The sequence below is a fragment of the Pseudomassariella vexata genome (assembly GCF_002105095.1).
Source record: "Pseudomassariella vexata strain CBS 129021 chromosome Unknown BCR38scaffold_5, whole genome shotgun sequence".
Taxonomy (NCBI): Eukaryota; Fungi; Ascomycota; class Sordariomycetes; order Amphisphaeriales; family Pseudomassariaceae; genus Pseudomassariella; species Pseudomassariella vexata.
The window spans coordinates 239,120-254,762 of record NW_024467960.1 but is presented as its reverse complement, the minus strand read 5'-3'; the positions used below and the strand labels follow the sequence as shown (position 1 = coordinate 254,762).

Sequence of the window (15,643 nt, the reverse complement as noted above, 5' to 3'; positions counted from 1 at the left end):
TTGGGCCATGTGGGAGACCACTTTGGGGCCCGTTTATCATGCATGTCAATTGCAATTTTAGTAGTCACATAGCCAATAGTACGAGCCGGGAAGGAACCTAAGTAGGAGCGGCGAGAGCTGAGGCCGATAGGCCGTGCGCTGGAGCCAAGCTAAACGTGTACCCAGAGTGTAACAAGCTAAGCACGAAGTACAGAGGTATTTTCAAGTCTCGTTGTTATAGCCAACGGGTTATAATCAAGATCGAAATACCATGGAAGGAAGTTCCGTGGACTGATCAGATCAATATGCCCGTCAGCATGGCATCAGATCATCGGCTGTTCAGCTCCACTAGCAAGCAATATCCGCGTATATCGGAAGCAGACTAGGGTGAAGTTGTTCGAGCTGGGGTATCCATCACCCGTCTCAAGTGGCTGGGGCGCACGAGCACATCGGTATCACTTGGTAGGTGAGACAATCGGGACAGAACAGGTCATCTCATACGGTCCCACACCCATTCAGATACGTGTGTGCCAGAAGAGTTCACGCGGGTAATGTAATAGGTAGTAAAAAGGTGAAGCTGAAGTTGCTTGACATCTGTGGTGGAAGCAAATGATAATTCCAGCGCTGCAATAAGCCAAACCTTTTCAACCTTTTGACTTCGACACGATGGCACATATAGGCCCTTGAGAGATAGTTTCAAGTCACTTACAACCCCACGAAGCCGTTATCAGCGCGACGCAAGCTACATCCTAAAACATAATCCCTGGCAGCCATAAACGCCGGTTGCATATCGTCATAGGAGTCGAACGTTGAACCGTCGAACCACTCTGCGTCGCCAAAGTCGCTTGCTTGCGCACGCAAAACGACGTAGTTCTACCATTCCCGGGCCGAATCAAGGAAGGTGGGGGTGTTCGATCTTCGCCCTTAGCATCAGCTCTGCCCTTCAATCACGACCAGTAATGCAACGATAGAACAAGAACAAAGACAAACAAAGCCAGGCGCCGGACCCCTCCACCCACGCGCAATCAGCTCTAGCCAGTGACCCGATCTTGCAATTACTCTGTTGGGAAACTGGCCGTCTATTGTGCCCAGTCCCTGCGTCCTTGCAAAGTCCTCTGGATTATTACAACGATCGAACGTTCACTTTCTCGAGTTCGACAGGTAATTAGTTTGAGTTTGAACACCAACGAAACATCGACTCTAATTCGTACGGCTACTGCATTCATCACGACGGACAGGTACCTAGCGGAACCCCCCCCTTCCCCCCCCCCCCCCCGCCTCTCGCTCTGTGGATCAGCGGATCCTGGTCAGATCGCCGTGGGGTGTCGCAGCCGCTGTCGGTGAGCCTAGCTTACCACCGCCGGCTTCCCATTCTGCGCCAACAATCGCAATATCTTTATCTTTATCCACGAAGCCTTCCCCTTTTTCTATTCCTCTATTTCACTTTCTTTTGTATCGCGCTCCTCGAATATAGCGCCTTCGACCGAAATGTACAACCATCTTTCGCAGCGCGCTACTCGCGCAACCTCGTCTGCGACATCGGGCGCCATGCCCCAGCAACGGCACCGCAATGATGGTCAGTCGGCCTACACTGTAGGGGATAATGACGGTCAGCTCACAGCAGCAGTAGAATCTTGGGTCGAGGTTTCGTCCCATCCATCATCGTCGTCCGTATCGTCCGTTGGTGACGAAATCGTCACGACTGGTCTGCGAGTCGGCTCGTCTGCTTACGCTGCCCGCAGACGACGCTTACACCCACAGTCGTACAACCACCTACAGCAGAACGCCAACAACCACCTACAGCAGAACGCCAACAACCACCTACAGCAGAACGCCAACACGTCAAATCAAACCGGGCGAACTCTAACCGGAAGCCAGGAGGAATACGAAGAAAGCGAGACTGATTCCGATCACCTTCTGACCTCGTCCACCGAAAACATTACTTCAGTGCCGAGCCCAATTCCCACCCCTCTGCGCAACGTCTACCCAGCCGATAATGATACAAGTGACGAGGAAGAAGACGATGACGAGAACGCGACTGCCCTCGGTGCACGCGGCCCATCCGACTCGTTCCGTCCCCAGCCAAATGCTTTCTCGCACCCGCCCTCGCATCTCCAGCATCGTCACTCCACTAGTTCCAGCATCCCTCAACATCATCCAAGGCCTTCTTTTCGCCAGCGCAGTAGCACACGTATCGATCGGCGTGCTCCTAATTTGGTCTCCCCAAACTACCAGGCCGACAACGATGAAGCCCTGCGTGCCAGCCTCACAACCCTTCTGAGCTGTGCTGCAGCGGCACGGGCACGCAAGGATGGCGAGAAGGAGCTGGGAGAGCGTACAGGTCCCAGTGGCGGTCAGCCGATGAACTTGCGACTCGTCCCAGAGAGTGAGTTGATGGATCCGACCTCACGCCCGACAGCGCAAGGTAGAGTTTTGAGAGCCGACGCCCCATCGACGACTGCAACCTCGCGCGAGGCTGTTGCTGGCGGCCACAAGACAAAGCGCGCGGCTACTCCCACTCCAACTGGAAAGTCACCACGCGCAACCAAGAAAAAGAAGACGGCAGGCTCAGATGACGCTTTGATAAGTCCCACGTTACTCACCTGGGTTGTGAGCGCCGGGGTTGTGGTGCTCGTGAGTGTCGTCGGATTCGGAGCCGGCTATGTCATTGGGCGCGAGGTTGGGCGACAGGATGCTCTGGCTAGCCTGGGATCCGGGAATGCAAGCTCACTTGCTACTGAGGGTGGCAGCTGTGGCAGGGAGGCTATCAGGAGTGGTGGGGGTACTCTAAGAAGATTCCGCTGGGGCAGCGGCATGGGGAAGAGTATCGCTGCGTAGTGTGGTGATAGGTTGAGCAACTTGGTGTTCGAGATGTTTACGCTTGCTAGATTTCGAGTTTAATACCTCGAAAGGCATCGCAGGAAAGAGGATCATCATCGCATAAGACGCCAAGAGATGGTCGCGGGTCACGAACAACAGCATGTGCATTCGCCCATATCATGTTTGGGAGTTACAGGGTTTGCAACAGCCGTTTGGCTGCTTTTTTTAATTTTTACAGAGCGAGGATGGGCGTGCGAGGATTGAGGATTGGAGGATTTCGAAGACCTTAGTGAACTGGATGAATACGATGATTCTGTTGAAGATTAGTTCCACGGATACTTTAGGTTAGCTGGCTGGCGTTGGCTAGCGTGTAGCTGTAGCTATTAAATAATGAGTCAGTTAAGCGCCCTAAAGATGAGAAGACTCGAAGTGATGGTAAGGAAATACCATTTTAGCTTAGTGGTCCAAATTTGGCTTTAGGGATGCTGCTCTACAAGGTCCTCAGACTGTACACGGACACAGAAACCTTCCGTTTCAAGACTTTGGCAAGTAGATCATAGGTGAAGAGGTCCTAGGTTACCCTTAATGTCGCATTTTGCTCCTGGTCAGCCATGATTGTCGTCGCGGAATAACCGCCTGGTTCTGCTTTTCTGCAATCTCTCTCAGTGACGGGGTCGTGACAAAGGGGCATGCTGTTATATGACGTCTGAGGGCATTTCTAAGTCAAGGGTTAGCAGTTGGTGATTTGCCTTCCTCATCTTGATTATGCAATTATGTCACCCGCATGTCTACTGAAGGCCAGTTTCGAGAATTGAGACCTGTCAGTCCACTGGCGTCATTCATCCACGTCAAAGATTGGCTTCTCACTTTCCAGACTACTTCGTATGTGGAGTGAAAACGAAGATGTTGATCAGGCTTGCTGTGAACATGGACAAGATGGCTGGACCAGTGTTCGCTGTGAGGTAAGATGTTATTCACCTTCTGATACTTTGACGGCGATTCTTGCTCACTTTGGTTCCCCTCAGGAGCCAGTCCCCGAAGCTCACCCGTGCGCACCATGCATGAAGATTGAGACACACCGTTTAACAAGGATGATTCTATTGACGTTATTATTTGGGAGCAGGGTACTTGCAGGTTCTTCGGCATCAGGTTGGAAAACACGGACAGGTCGAACCCGGCTCATTGTCATAAGCTGCCAGGTGTAAAGGTCCGGGCCAAGCCTCATCAGCTTAGTTGCATATACTGGATCACGTTGGCGAAGCTCTTAAAGGAGACGGCCTTTGCCTTATTATCGGACGATATGGGGTTAGGAAAGACGCATCAAACTCTGCGCCTATGACTCTCCGGGTCGTCATACATGTTGTAGCAGGGCACGTTACGACAGACAGGCGGGAAGGAAACGGTCTTCATCTATCAGGTTCTACACCAGAGAACCCTCAAGCGCCAGACGCAGAATTCCCCTCGGGCATATGCAGGCTAGGCATCGCGTGTCCGTATGTCTAGAGACTGCCTACGCTCAAGCTCTTGGATTTCGAATCGTTGCCGGACCGTCCAGGTATCGTGATCGTTCCCTCTGGTCTTCGCGAACAGTGGCTGGAGAAGCTCGCCAACTAGATCGAAGACGTGTGTCTGCCTGGAAGTCATCGCAAGCTGCGGATCTTATCGCTCCATTCTAAATCAGAACAAATTAAGAAGACAGCATAAGCCAGACACCCACGCGTTGAATTCAGACGGCCGACCGGTTTGATCGACGAGGATTCGAGCATCGCAGCTGAGCAAGGGACTTGGAATTGTGTTGTGGACCCGCCGACTGTGAGACTTGAGGGCAACAGACGACGTCGGCGCAACGATAACAATATCATCGTGGTATTGTCGACATCTTTGGCGTTGAAAAGCATCAGGGAGGACTCAACGTTGGAACTACTTATGCGAGGCGAGGACCACGCCAAACATGTACCAATTCCCATTAGTCCTGGCTTCTTCGTACACGAATGCCACGGCCAGACTGGAGAGGCCACCATAAGTTCTAGTGGCTTATGAAGCACCAAATCGACTGGACTTCTGACGATAAGGACGCACGCGAGAACTACAAGAAGACCTTCAGGGAATGTAAGGACTACGGGAACAAGATTCTGAAAGATTACATCATCCAACGACAAGGCAGCGACCATTTCTTCAAACACAACATCGTCAAATTGCCAGACGTTAACATACAGTATGAGGACTTTCTCCAATTCCCTAAGGTCCATGTTAAAGCGATTGGGGAACTCATGCGTAAGTCCAAGGCGGATTTGAGTGTATGTCTTAAAGGGCTTGTTGGACGCTGGGAAAACCAGCAAGCCGACAGGCGTGGGGAACGGCCGAATATGGGAGATGCTATCAGTGGCGTTTCTGGGGACATCGGCAGCAACGAGGGCTTTTACAATCTGGGCTTATGCGCACGTTACCGGCCTTGCGCCATTGGTAAAAAGGGCCATGCCTCAACGGTTTCGCGGTTCAGATTGCAAGTACAACCTGAATTGCAAGACAGATGACATGTGACGTCTGGCCGTATCTCGATAATACTCGAAAGAACAGTGCGAAGATTGTGAAAATGTTGCAGGATACTGAGCGGCACGCGAAGTTGCCAGAGGAAGCAGCTTCCTTTCTAAAGAAGATGCTTATATTCACTATGATGCGTTATACCGCCCAACTGCTCGGCCTATCGTCCCGCTAGAAATTCCCATGAGTGAGCCAGGCGGTGAAATTTCTCGGAAAGCGTGGCACGCTGTGTAAGCCGTTCTGTCGACGCATAGACGAGATGATTTACAAGGGTGAGGACGATATAGACCCGCGGAAAGTGATCTCGACAGCTCGTATTAGTGAAGAGGCCTTAACATGATACAGGCGAACCTTTCCATCATGATTAAGCAGCCATGGACGAAGTCGGTGGAGGCGCAGGCATTTTGTCGCATTTTTAGGATCGGCCAGGAAGTAATATAGCCCCCCTATTTCTCTTCCGTCTACCACACCTAACATCCGAGTCGGGCACGCAACACGAAAGCAGCACGTCATCAACTGACATCGAAAGGGGTTACACATTTGAAGAAGACGAGTAACTACATTCGAATTTGCAGCCTATGCGTCGACATTCCGGTCTGTAAGTGCAGTACCGTGCTAGTAGTCAACTCATAGTGTACTTTCAATGTGCATAATAGAGTGATCCACCTGAACGAGGAAAAGCATAAGGCATTTAGGCGAGCCGGTCGAGACGTAGATAGCTACGCCTAAGATATGTTAAGTAGAAGATAGTAGAGCTCTTGAGTCCAGACTTAGGTTTCCGCTCTACTACATATTACCTCTTATATCCTACTAATATCTCTACTTGTTCCCGGGAATCCTTAGAAAACCTAACGCGTCAAACCGTCAATTACCATAAAGATACTGAACAGACTTTAGTTGCAAAAGAACTGGGAAAATACAACTATGATAATATGTATCGGCTAACATATTCGAAATTTTCCAAGCTTCGTGAATGATATTTCTTATCGAGCTAGCTCCCTCCTTGACAATTAGTTTAACTACTTAAGTACGATATTGAGAAGTTAATCAAAGCAACGTCTTTCTATCCACATATCTTCTCGAGGAGCCACTAGAAGCCCTTCTCGTGACCTTTAGACTATCTCCCCTGTTATGTCATCATATTCTCTGCCTTATACGTGAACGTCTACAACTTTCTAGAAGTAGCTGGACGATCTCCTCGTAGCCTTTTTAAGATACCACGTATGACGCCGTACCACGTATGACGCCGCCCCATTACTTCTACCTCATATATCTGAAAAGACAACTTTAAATAAAAAAAGAACTAGGAAGTGATAATGTGTTAAGCCCCCAAAAACAATGTAAAGAGGGCCTTGTTGAGCAGAGCATGTAGGGTTGAATAAGAAAGGGGCGTCCACTGATAGTATTCTAGAGCCAGAACGAGATAGTATAATTATCCAGGCATACCCCGAGACGTACCAGGGTTCGCGAGAATAAAGATGGTCTGATAGTGCGAAGCCCTCACACAGTCGGACATCAGGTTATTGAATACCTCGCGCTGCTGATAATCGGGCACACTCTTGGACGCCACACCACGAGTTCGTCTGTTGATCAGCACGACCTGGATTCGCGGGTACTGAATAGAGCAGCATGAAGGTGACGTAGCTGGAGACAGGAGAATCGGAGAAAAAACCATAGCCGGATGTCAATGGGTCCTTGTAGCGTCGCTCCAGCCGCAGGGCTCAAGCCTTATAAGCCGAATCAGGACCTATCGCACACGCCAGGATCTCACAAGCTCCCATGCTGGACCATGTCATACCGATGCACTCTGGCGGGTGTCTGCGCCTTATCGGCGGCGTCCCTAGGCGCTTCGAGCATCATGAACCAGCTCGCTGCCTGTGCTCACTCTGACCGCAAGTTTACTATATTGCATTATGGCTGCTGTAATAGTTATCCGGGCTGGACTTGTAGACACTGGCCCGAGACGATCATCCACAATCCTGATTAATTTCACTCAGGTACGCAAAGAATTGTGCGAGAGAGCGAGTCAGTTTCTAGTGATTGGGTGACAATGGTTTACATGTATTTTAATCCTGTCTATACAAATCCTGTTTATACTACAGCAGAGTTATAAATATCAGGGCTATGCGTGGCTTCATTCATCACTTTCGTCATCTTCGTTGAGAACAAGCCGTCTCTTCGTCTGACGTCCCGCCCTCTGCACAACTTCATCATCAGAATCTTCTGATTCTCCGGCTGTCGTCTTATCCCTTGCCTGCGGCCTTTTCTTGCCAGCGAGCTGACTCATCGACGGCATATCATCACTCTCCTGAGTGGCCGACAGCACTATGGGCTCGTAAAAGGGTTTGCGCCGTGCAGGGAGCACAGATGACGCTGAAAGTGATGTAGGGGATGTGGAGCGCTGCCGCAAGCTCGACGTGGGCTGCATGCTAGAGGTAGCCATGTCATCATCTACCACGAAGTCAACGAGATCTGAACCATCATCTGAATCAACCGACAGTTCAAGGTCGCTTGTGCGCCTGCAGTCGTCTCCTTCGTCCGCACTCTCGTCGTATGCGTGCGCCTGTCGTTTGCTTAATGCTCGGCTGCCTTTGCCTTTTGTTGTTTTCGCTGATAATTTCTTTGGCGGCGCCTTTTGACGTTGCCGGGGTCTCGGCGAATCATATTCGGTTGCATTTTCGTCTTCCGCCTCTAAGAGGGTATCTGAGAAGGGGGGTTGAACCTGCTTTCTTTGTTGAGGTCCCTTCCTAGGTTTAGGGGCTGGTTGCGGCCTTTGTTTGCAGCTTTTGGCTTGGCTCGTGTCAATGATGATACCTTCTAACTCGTCATTGTCGGGAAACAAAGATGCCCTGATTTTCTTCCGGGGCGGCGGCGGTGGTGGTGATTCCAGTTCCGAATCAGATACATCATTTGGAAGCGGGAGCTTGTCGTATTGGCTCTGGTCCGTTTCTCCATATGGCTTGCTGTATTGATCGAGGTTCGATTGGGATTTGCCCAAAGTTCGGAAGAGCTTTACCCAACGCTTGGTATGCTCACCGTGTTCTAAGTGCGCAGATTTACGGAGCACTCTTTGCGCAAGAGGGTTGGCCGTCATATCTACTGTCTCGATTACTTCCGGCTTGTCCTGGTAGAAGGGCAAATTTTGATAGATGCGACGCAATTCGTTGGTTTGTTCGTCGTTTAGTAGCACTTTTGTGAGTTCAGGGATGTCAGTTACATCCATCTCCTCGACAGACTGTTTGGGTTTGGCTGGCTTGCTGGGCCGTTTCCCGAGCATTGATGCCACACTGATAAAGCCAGTATCGACACCGTCGGGCATATTGAATTTTTTCCGGGGCATCTTCTTTCTAGCTCTGCCCTTTCTCGGCTCTGGGAGCGAGTCGTTCTGTGTATTCTCAATGGGAATCTCTATAAGTTGTTTGTCGACTTCGGGTTTAATGTCCCGTGGGACGAATCGTGTAGACAGGTCATGGCGGAAGGCGAAGCGACTCCCCTCACAAATCATGAGCTGCATCTTCTCGTAGCCATCCTTAGATTTTGCGTAGTTATCCTCCTCTTTGCCACGCATGAGCAGGAGAACGACCCGGCCAGCTCTTTTCCTTCCCGTTCGTCCCATTCGTTGCAGCATCCTGATGGGCGAGGCAGAAGCATCGTAACATATGATGAGATCAACCTGACCTATGTCTAGACCTTCTTCACCAATCGAAGTGGCGACCAACACATTGAACGTTCCGTCCTTGAACTTCTTGATTCGGTCGATTTGTTCCGATTGCTTCATGCCCTCGGAGTTCTTCGTATCTGCTTGTCCAACAAACACCGCAGCCTGAATCATGGGTTTGTGGCGGTTGAGTACTCGCACGATTTCTTCTGCACTGTCTCGGTACTCACTGAAGACGATGATTCTCGTATTAGAAGACCGAATGCCTTCTCGACCTTCATCCGCATCCATGAAGTGGTTCAGAACAGTATCACACAAACTTATCAGCTTTGGGTGGCCAACGAAACTATCCTTGCTCACCCAATTTCTTAAGGTGCTCATCATCTTCTGGAATTCAGGTGACTCAATAACCTGGCGCTTATTCTTGGACCCCTTCTCGCCCTTCCCCTCGGTTTCGTCCCTGAACTGAATCATATTGTCATAGAATGGCTTGATGCCATGGAAGTTCAGCAACTTTATGGAATGAGCCAGACTTTGTAGGATGGTGAAAATGGCCACCATCATAAATTTGACGCCTTGATTGACATGTTGTCCCCCGTGGCTTAACCAGTCCTTCCTGGCCTGCATTAAGCCGTAGGTTGTAAGAGACATAGGGTCGCGACCGTAGTAGATGTTTTGCTGACTCAGTTTATCCACAAGGGGTTTCAAGGCTTTTGAAAACAGGTCCTTAACCCGATTCATCTCCTCCGAGGGATCGAGAGCAATGATATTTTCATCTCTTCGGTGAACATATGGCCTGAGGTCAAGTGATTCCTCCGTACGGATCTCCACATGGGAAATTCCCAGACTGTCGATTACTTCTTGAACAGCTTCCACTTTGGAACCCGGGGTAGCAGTCAGTGCGAGGATGCGAAAACTTTTTGAGAACCGCCGGATGAAATTCACCACTTTGACGTATGCATAATTCCCAGTAGCTCTGTGAGCTTCGTCAACCACAAGCAGACATATTGATTTCGGGTCTGCGATGCCGCGTGAAAGATCGTTCTCCAGTGTTTGAGGGGTCATGAAGAAGACTCGTTTGGTGGCCCATTCTTCAGCCCGTAGAGCAGGCGGAACCTCGCCCGTCAGCAGAGTAGTTTGCGACCTGGGGATTCCCACGATTTTGAAGCAGGCATCAACTTGCTGAGAAACAAGAGGCTTGGTCGGTGCCACGAAGATGATTTTGGCTGTCTTGGTCCAGCGGAAGAAGTTCAGCATAACGGTGGCCGCGATAAAAGTCTTCCCCAGCCCAGTCGGAAGAGCAACAAGGGTATTGTGGAAAAGACCGTTCTTGACAATGCTGTACTGATAGTCTCGGATAGGGCCAAGATTTGTGGGATAAACCCAGGTTTTCATGGCCTGAAGATCGATTTCATGGTGTGTGGGAGCTTCGGGTGGCATGTCAGCACGGAAAACTCTGTTGCTATTGAGCCGTTGGCTCGATCCAGAGTCCCCATTACCCTGTATGGGTGTGCCGAAGAGAGTAGTCTGCCTGTAGTTTTGCACAGGGCCCGCCACTTGTGGTCCCGGACGAGCATCTCGAGGAGTCACATTGCCGATGGGAGAGCTTGAGAATGCATCTGAGGGAAAGTCGTCTAGGTCGATGAATTGAGCTGCTTGAGTATTCGCTGAGCTCTCATTTGACTGATGACACGTTAGTATATATGATGCATATGCCAGCCAAGAGGCAATAGTAGTCATTGACGGGTATTGATGAAATGATTAAGACTCGTTGATGAGAGTTTTGGAAATCGCGACAAGTCTTCGTTTATTTACATACCATCTGGCGTGAAGTGAAGCCATCTTGAGCTGCTGCCACAGAGGGCCATGATACAGGTGGTTGGAAGGGTCCTGTATGGGGCTTTGAAAGCTCACTTCGACCAGGCGCCTGACTAACGGCAAGGATCAGGTCCTCGTAGGCGATATCATCGTCGAATTCATCAAATTCATCCGAATCCATGGTTGAGTTTCATTGTTGGGCTGCGTTGGACTTGGCATCAAAACTGGCAACCTAGGGAGATGTTGACGAATGGTGAGACGCGACTAGTGCTGCCCTCAACGCGACTACCAGGGTCTCTGCTTTCCCAGCTCTCATCGCCAGATCAGGTGATGCTACCTACTTTGACACTAAACTACTTCGGGAAAATTGATGCCTGCCATCTACATGTGTTTGGACCAGCTTATGGCTGGTGCCACTAAATGGTGGGGCAGCCCCATATCTGCTTGGTCTCAGTCTGGGCAGGGTTTTCGCAACCGGTCGTTGATCTCCAGCCTTTGTTCCGACGTCACTTTGCAGTTTCACCACCGTCCACTCATTCTGCAACCATCACCGTCTCCCACTGACCGACTCACTGCCCTTCTCTTTTCATGCCTCGCCCGCGGAAAAACTGTAGCCGGTGTTCCTCCTCCTAATACACACTCTCCGCATTATTACATCCCCATCCGTCTTTACATGCAGGAACCTCTCTGCGACGCATCCAGCTAAATTTATCTGAACGCTCCCAACCGTCTCCGAAATCACGCCCGACGCGCTTTACGGTTGTACTTAAGATCAATCAGCTCAGTACGTCGCAACACGCGTCAAAGTGCGGTTGTCTCCGACAAGGAGCGATTTGACTCCTTGGAAATACGTGGGCGATCGCATCGCGTGACTGCAAGGCTTGCGACATCCCCCACCTCGCATTCTACTGCCAACTCGACACTCTTACCCCAACAACCTTAATTTGCATTCCCGATGGCTCCCCGTGGCCCACGAAGCGGAAACCCGCCCAAGCGCGGTTCCAACACCGGTGGAAAGCCGATCAGTCGCGGAGGCATCAGCAAACGTCGCGGTGGCGGTGCCACCAGGATCGATAGAGATGGCGACCTCGACATGGACGCACCCGTTGTGAATGGTGCTGCCCGTGGCACGAAAGACAGTCCCGCGCCAACTGAGCCTGGCCGGAGATCTACACGGTCCACCACGACGTCATGCCGCCCGCCCAAGCCGACGACAAGAGCACAACAAGCGGTCGCAAGAGTTATCAGCAGTGGCACTGGTAGTCTGGCTTCTCGTATTTCCAGCGGAATTGATACATCATCAAGAGCTGGTCGCGCTTCTCGCCCGATAAATGCTGCCGATACGATGACACTTAAGGTCGACGGACTCAAGACCAGCAGGGCCGTTACTAATTCTGACGGCGGTCTCAAGGCTCTCTTGACGTTCCTTGAGCGCAAGGCAGCAACCGTTGGAAAGCTCAGCCGCACCGTTAGGATCAAGAAGGTATGTGTTTGTATCCGATCTGAGGGTCTGGGGTGTCTGGGAGGTTACGAAGCAACGCCAAATCTCCACATTCGTTACAATGCCGTTTAACTCGCAAAACGAGGAGAAAAACAAGGACGACCGAGCCACGTATACCTATCCCGGAATCCTAGATTGTCAAGGTTTCAACGCCTTGCTAACATCTAGCAGTCACAATTGAAGGGTGACTCTGTCTACATCACAACAAGTAAAGACGACGGAGAGGAAATTTTGAAGATCAATGGCTTCGAGTTTGCTGCAACCAAGCTGGCCATTTCTGACGCCACTGAAGAAGCTCCCGCGACTTCGGCAGGCACACAAGAGGTTAAGGAGCTGTTGACCAACGTTCTCAGCCTGCGATACGATCAAGGCACGAAGCTGTTGAATCTCGCCAATCTGGGCCAAGATGCACGACTGAACGAGATGGGAGTCTTCAATGAGAGCAACCCATTAAAGGTGTTCCGAGCCTTGATGGCCATCTGCGACGAAAAGTTCAAGACTGCCCAGGCAAAGCGCGAGGCCATTGTCAGTGTCAGTCTGGCAGGCAACAACATCGACGATGTGACTCAAATATCGTCCTTGACCGACACGTTTCCGGATCTCACCAACCTGGACCTCAGCTACAATCAGTTCAAGGAGCTGAAGTCCTTGCGGAAATGGAGCCGCCGCCTCCGCAACATGGAAACACTCCTTCTCAATGGCAATCCCATCGAACAGCACGAACCACTTTACCAGAACGAGTTGAAAGCGTGGTTTCCCAAGCTCCAGAATCTTAGCGGCAGTCAGGTACGCACCGCCGAAGAGGTTGCTGCGGCAGACAGTGTGTCTAAGCCCACTCCGATCCCAAACATTGGACCCGACTTCCGCGACATCAACCGCGTGGGTGAAACTTTCATCACAGAGTTCATGCAAATGTATGATGTCGATCGGCAAAATTTGGTAGCCAAGTATTATGACGACAAAAGCACTTTCTCTCTCACCGTCAATACTCGTGCCCCATACGCACCCGATGTGCCGCTCTCTCCTTGGACGTCTTACATCAAGCTCTCCCGTAACCACACCAAGATCACTACCCAGCATGGGAGACAGCAACGCCTCTTTGTCGGTACGAGTCTCATCCAGAGCGCTTGGCAGAACTTACCACCTACTAGGCATCCAGATCTCACTACCCAATTCGACAAGTATACCATAGATTGCCACCCAGTTGGCGGATTTATCGATCCATCTGGCCAGAATGCCGCTGGGGTTGACGGCATGATCATGACACTCCACGGGGAATTTGAGGACCAAGACCCGGACACTAAGAAAACGGCGAAGCGAACTTTCTCCCGCACATTTCTACTCGGCCCTGGGGCTCCTGGTAGACATCCCATTCGCGTCGTCAGCGATATGCTGTCCTTGAAGGCCTATAACCCGCTCCCCCCTGTCACGCCGGTTGCAGCGTCGGCTTCGTCGGAAGATGCCCAGAAGCAGCAGATGGTGCTTGAACTGTGCCAGCAGAGTGGCATGACGCCCGAGTATTCCAAGTTCTGCCTCGAGGCAGCCAACTGGAATTTTGATCAAGCCATGGTCACGTTCAACGCGAAAAGGGTAAGAAACAACCTCTCCAATTCCCCCAATTACGGATTACTGATAGATCCTTAGGGAGAACTGCCACCAGATGCGTTCGCTTTGGTCGGACCTTAGGAAGGGAGAGAAGCACCTAGATCCGTACTTGATTGTCTCGAGTAATGGATACGGAGCATACATTTGCATTGCGGGGGAGTTCGTGAAAACTGTAGTGGCGATAACCTACAACACCGAATCAGAGAAATCCACACCGAAATTTCCGAATTTGGCTCAGGGTAGTTTGCATTATATACTACTTAAGAACCTAAGCATATCTCAAGGGCGGAATCAAGAAAAGGGAACGAGGATGGCGTCTCACTCAAGAGAGATGCTTTGCAAGCCAGTGGTTGGGGCCCGGTCCGACCGCCGTTGCCTCTACAGGGATAGGCTCACAGCGAACAATCACATAAAGTACCATGCATTTTTCTTGCATACCCAGCGTATTCGAACTGCCTCGATTTGGAATGTAACAGCCCTCCGATGGTTACCAGTGCCTTACATTTGGGCACCTACTGTTGATGTTGAGAGGTGGTTGGTCACAGACAAGGTCGAGCCCAGTAGATAACAAATGGCTCCCAAAAATTGCCGCCAACAAATATGGAGATCGGGAAATGACTTGACTTTCATAGGCACGGACGCCAACAACTGCAACGCTCTGTGCATTTGCTCACGGAAAAGTAGCTCGGGCGTGAAATTGAGATGAGCAGCGTTCTGGCTGTTTCTTCTCATGGAGTTGTCGCTGCAAGTGGAGGTCAAAGCCCTAAACAGTAAACGATGCCAAATGCAGCAAACCCAACCCAATATACAAGCTTAATCCGCAACGGGCCATGCAACCGCCTCCTCTAAACATGTATAATACCGAATAGTAGCCAATGGGGAAGCTGCCAAGCTCTCCTGGGCAACGGTTGGATGCGCGTGGTCTTTCTACATCACACAAACTAGCACCCAAAAGCGTAGGTGAGACTGCGAGCGAGCCGGCGACAATCGATTCGCACCAGTCGCTCACTGTTGGGACGAACGCCAGGCGCGATCATCAAGGGTCAGCAACGGCACTCAAATCTACGAATGGACCAATTGACTGCCAGATTTCTTGCGGCTGGCAAGTTGGCCGCAGAACTGCTGGCGGCTTTACCCTTCTTCCTTCATCTTGCATTTTCTTCCATCGTCTTCGGCCTCGGCAGCGATGCAGAAATGCAGATTCGGTAGCGCCGCTCGAGAGACATGACGACACAACTGACACACACCTTATTTTACCCCAGGATAAATTGAGTCGGTCTGTATCTCTGGTCTTCGAGAAGCGCGGGAAATGCTTGCCAAGGGGTTTTTGATGCCGATAATATCGACGGTAAAAATAGAACTGCGACATTCCACCACATCAAAACCTCGTGGAATGACGAAGCACCATCCAACGTGTTGATCCAAGGGGGGCGGTGCTTCCTAGCACGATGTTTGCGCGCCGCCAGACAAGACGCTTCCACCTGGACGCCCGCCACGACACTGGCCTGACTGGATGCTTCTTCTGCTTTGATTGCGTGGCCGAGGGAGGTCCATGCTTCTCGGCAAGGGCAGACCGGAACATCGTGGCCTTCGCTTGGCTACGCTCTGTCGCTTTGGTTGGAGAAATTCTTAAGATCCTTTTTTTTTTTTGACACTTAGACGCCAGCTTCTGGCGAAAGCGCTCCTTGCCGCCAAGATATGATGGTGGGTTCATCCGGCAA

At 50.9% G+C, this 15,643-nt stretch overlaps 5 protein-coding genes across 5 annotated transcripts; 4 read left to right on the top strand and 1 right to left on the bottom strand.

Annotated features, from left to right (window-relative positions):
* Positions 1-1,251: 1,251 nt before the first annotated feature.
* Positions 1,252-3,208, top strand: BCR38DRAFT_464903 (uncharacterized protein). Its single transcript, XM_040862683.1, has 2 exons — positions 1,252-1,555; positions 1,610-3,208. The coding sequence occupies exons 1-2, from the start codon at positions 1,468-1,470 to the stop codon at positions 2,815-2,817; spliced, it is 1,296 nt and encodes a 431-aa protein (XP_040716790.1). The 5' UTR covers positions 1,252-1,467; the 3' UTR covers positions 2,818-3,208.
* Positions 3,209-4,835: 1,627 nt separating this feature from the next.
* BCR38DRAFT_483503 (uncharacterized protein) lies at positions 4,836-5,333 on the top strand (the record flags this gene model as incomplete). The annotated part of the gene is made up of 1 exon (XM_040863635.1): positions 4,836-5,333. The coding sequence occupies one exon, from the start codon at positions 4,836-4,838 to the stop codon at positions 5,331-5,333; it is 498 nt and encodes a 165-aa protein (XP_040716789.1).
* Positions 5,334-7,403: 2,070 nt separating this feature from the next.
* On the bottom strand, positions 7,404-11,059 carry BCR38DRAFT_388888 (uncharacterized protein). The gene is made up of 2 exons (XM_040857537.1): positions 10,818-11,059; positions 7,404-10,681 (listed from the first exon to the last, which is right to left on the bottom strand). The coding sequence occupies exons 1-2, from the start codon at positions 10,995-10,997 to the stop codon at positions 7,475-7,477; spliced, it is 3,387 nt and encodes a 1,128-aa protein (XP_040716788.1). The 5' UTR covers positions 10,998-11,059; the 3' UTR covers positions 7,404-7,474.
* A 784-nt stretch (positions 11,060-11,843) lies between these two features.
* On the top strand, positions 11,844-13,898 carry BCR38DRAFT_327713 (TAP domain-containing protein; the record flags this gene model as incomplete). The annotated part of the gene is made up of 2 exons (XM_040854830.1): positions 11,844-12,299; positions 12,489-13,898. Coding segments are annotated over 2 exons (1,866 nt in total), but the record flags the coding sequence as incomplete, so codon positions are not given.
* BCR38DRAFT_166937 (uncharacterized protein) lies at positions 13,808-14,644 on the top strand. Its single transcript, XM_040853818.1, has 2 exons — positions 13,808-13,907; positions 13,962-14,644. The coding sequence occupies exon 2, from the start codon at positions 13,978-13,980 to the stop codon at positions 14,488-14,490; it is 513 nt and encodes a 170-aa protein (XP_040716786.1). The 5' UTR covers positions 13,808-13,907; positions 13,962-13,977; the 3' UTR covers positions 14,491-14,644.
* Positions 14,645-15,643: the final 999 nt, after the last annotated feature.

What these genes read in the sequence shown, in the direction of transcription:
- BCR38DRAFT_388888 (XM_040857537.1), bottom strand. Translation starts at nt 10,997, where the DNA reads ATGGATTCGGATGAATTTGATGAATTCGACGATGATATCGCCTACGAG. An exon ending in GCTTCACTTCACGCCAGATG is followed by an intron (nt 10,682 to 10,817) that starts GTATGTAAATAA and finishes ACGTGTCATCAG; the next exon opens with TCAAATGAGAGCTCAGCGAA.
- BCR38DRAFT_464903 (XM_040862683.1), top strand. Translation starts at nt 1,468, where the DNA reads ATGTACAACCATCTTTCGCAGCGCGCTACTCGCGCAACCTCGTCTGCG. An exon ending in GCAACGGCACCGCAATGATG is followed by an intron (nt 1,556 to 1,609) that starts GTCAGTCGGCCT and finishes CAGCAGCAGTAG; the next exon opens with AATCTTGGGTCGAGGTTTCG.
- BCR38DRAFT_166937 (XM_040853818.1), top strand. Translation starts at nt 13,978, where the DNA reads ATGCGTTCGCTTTGGTCGGACCTTAGGAAGGGAGAGAAGCACCTAGAT.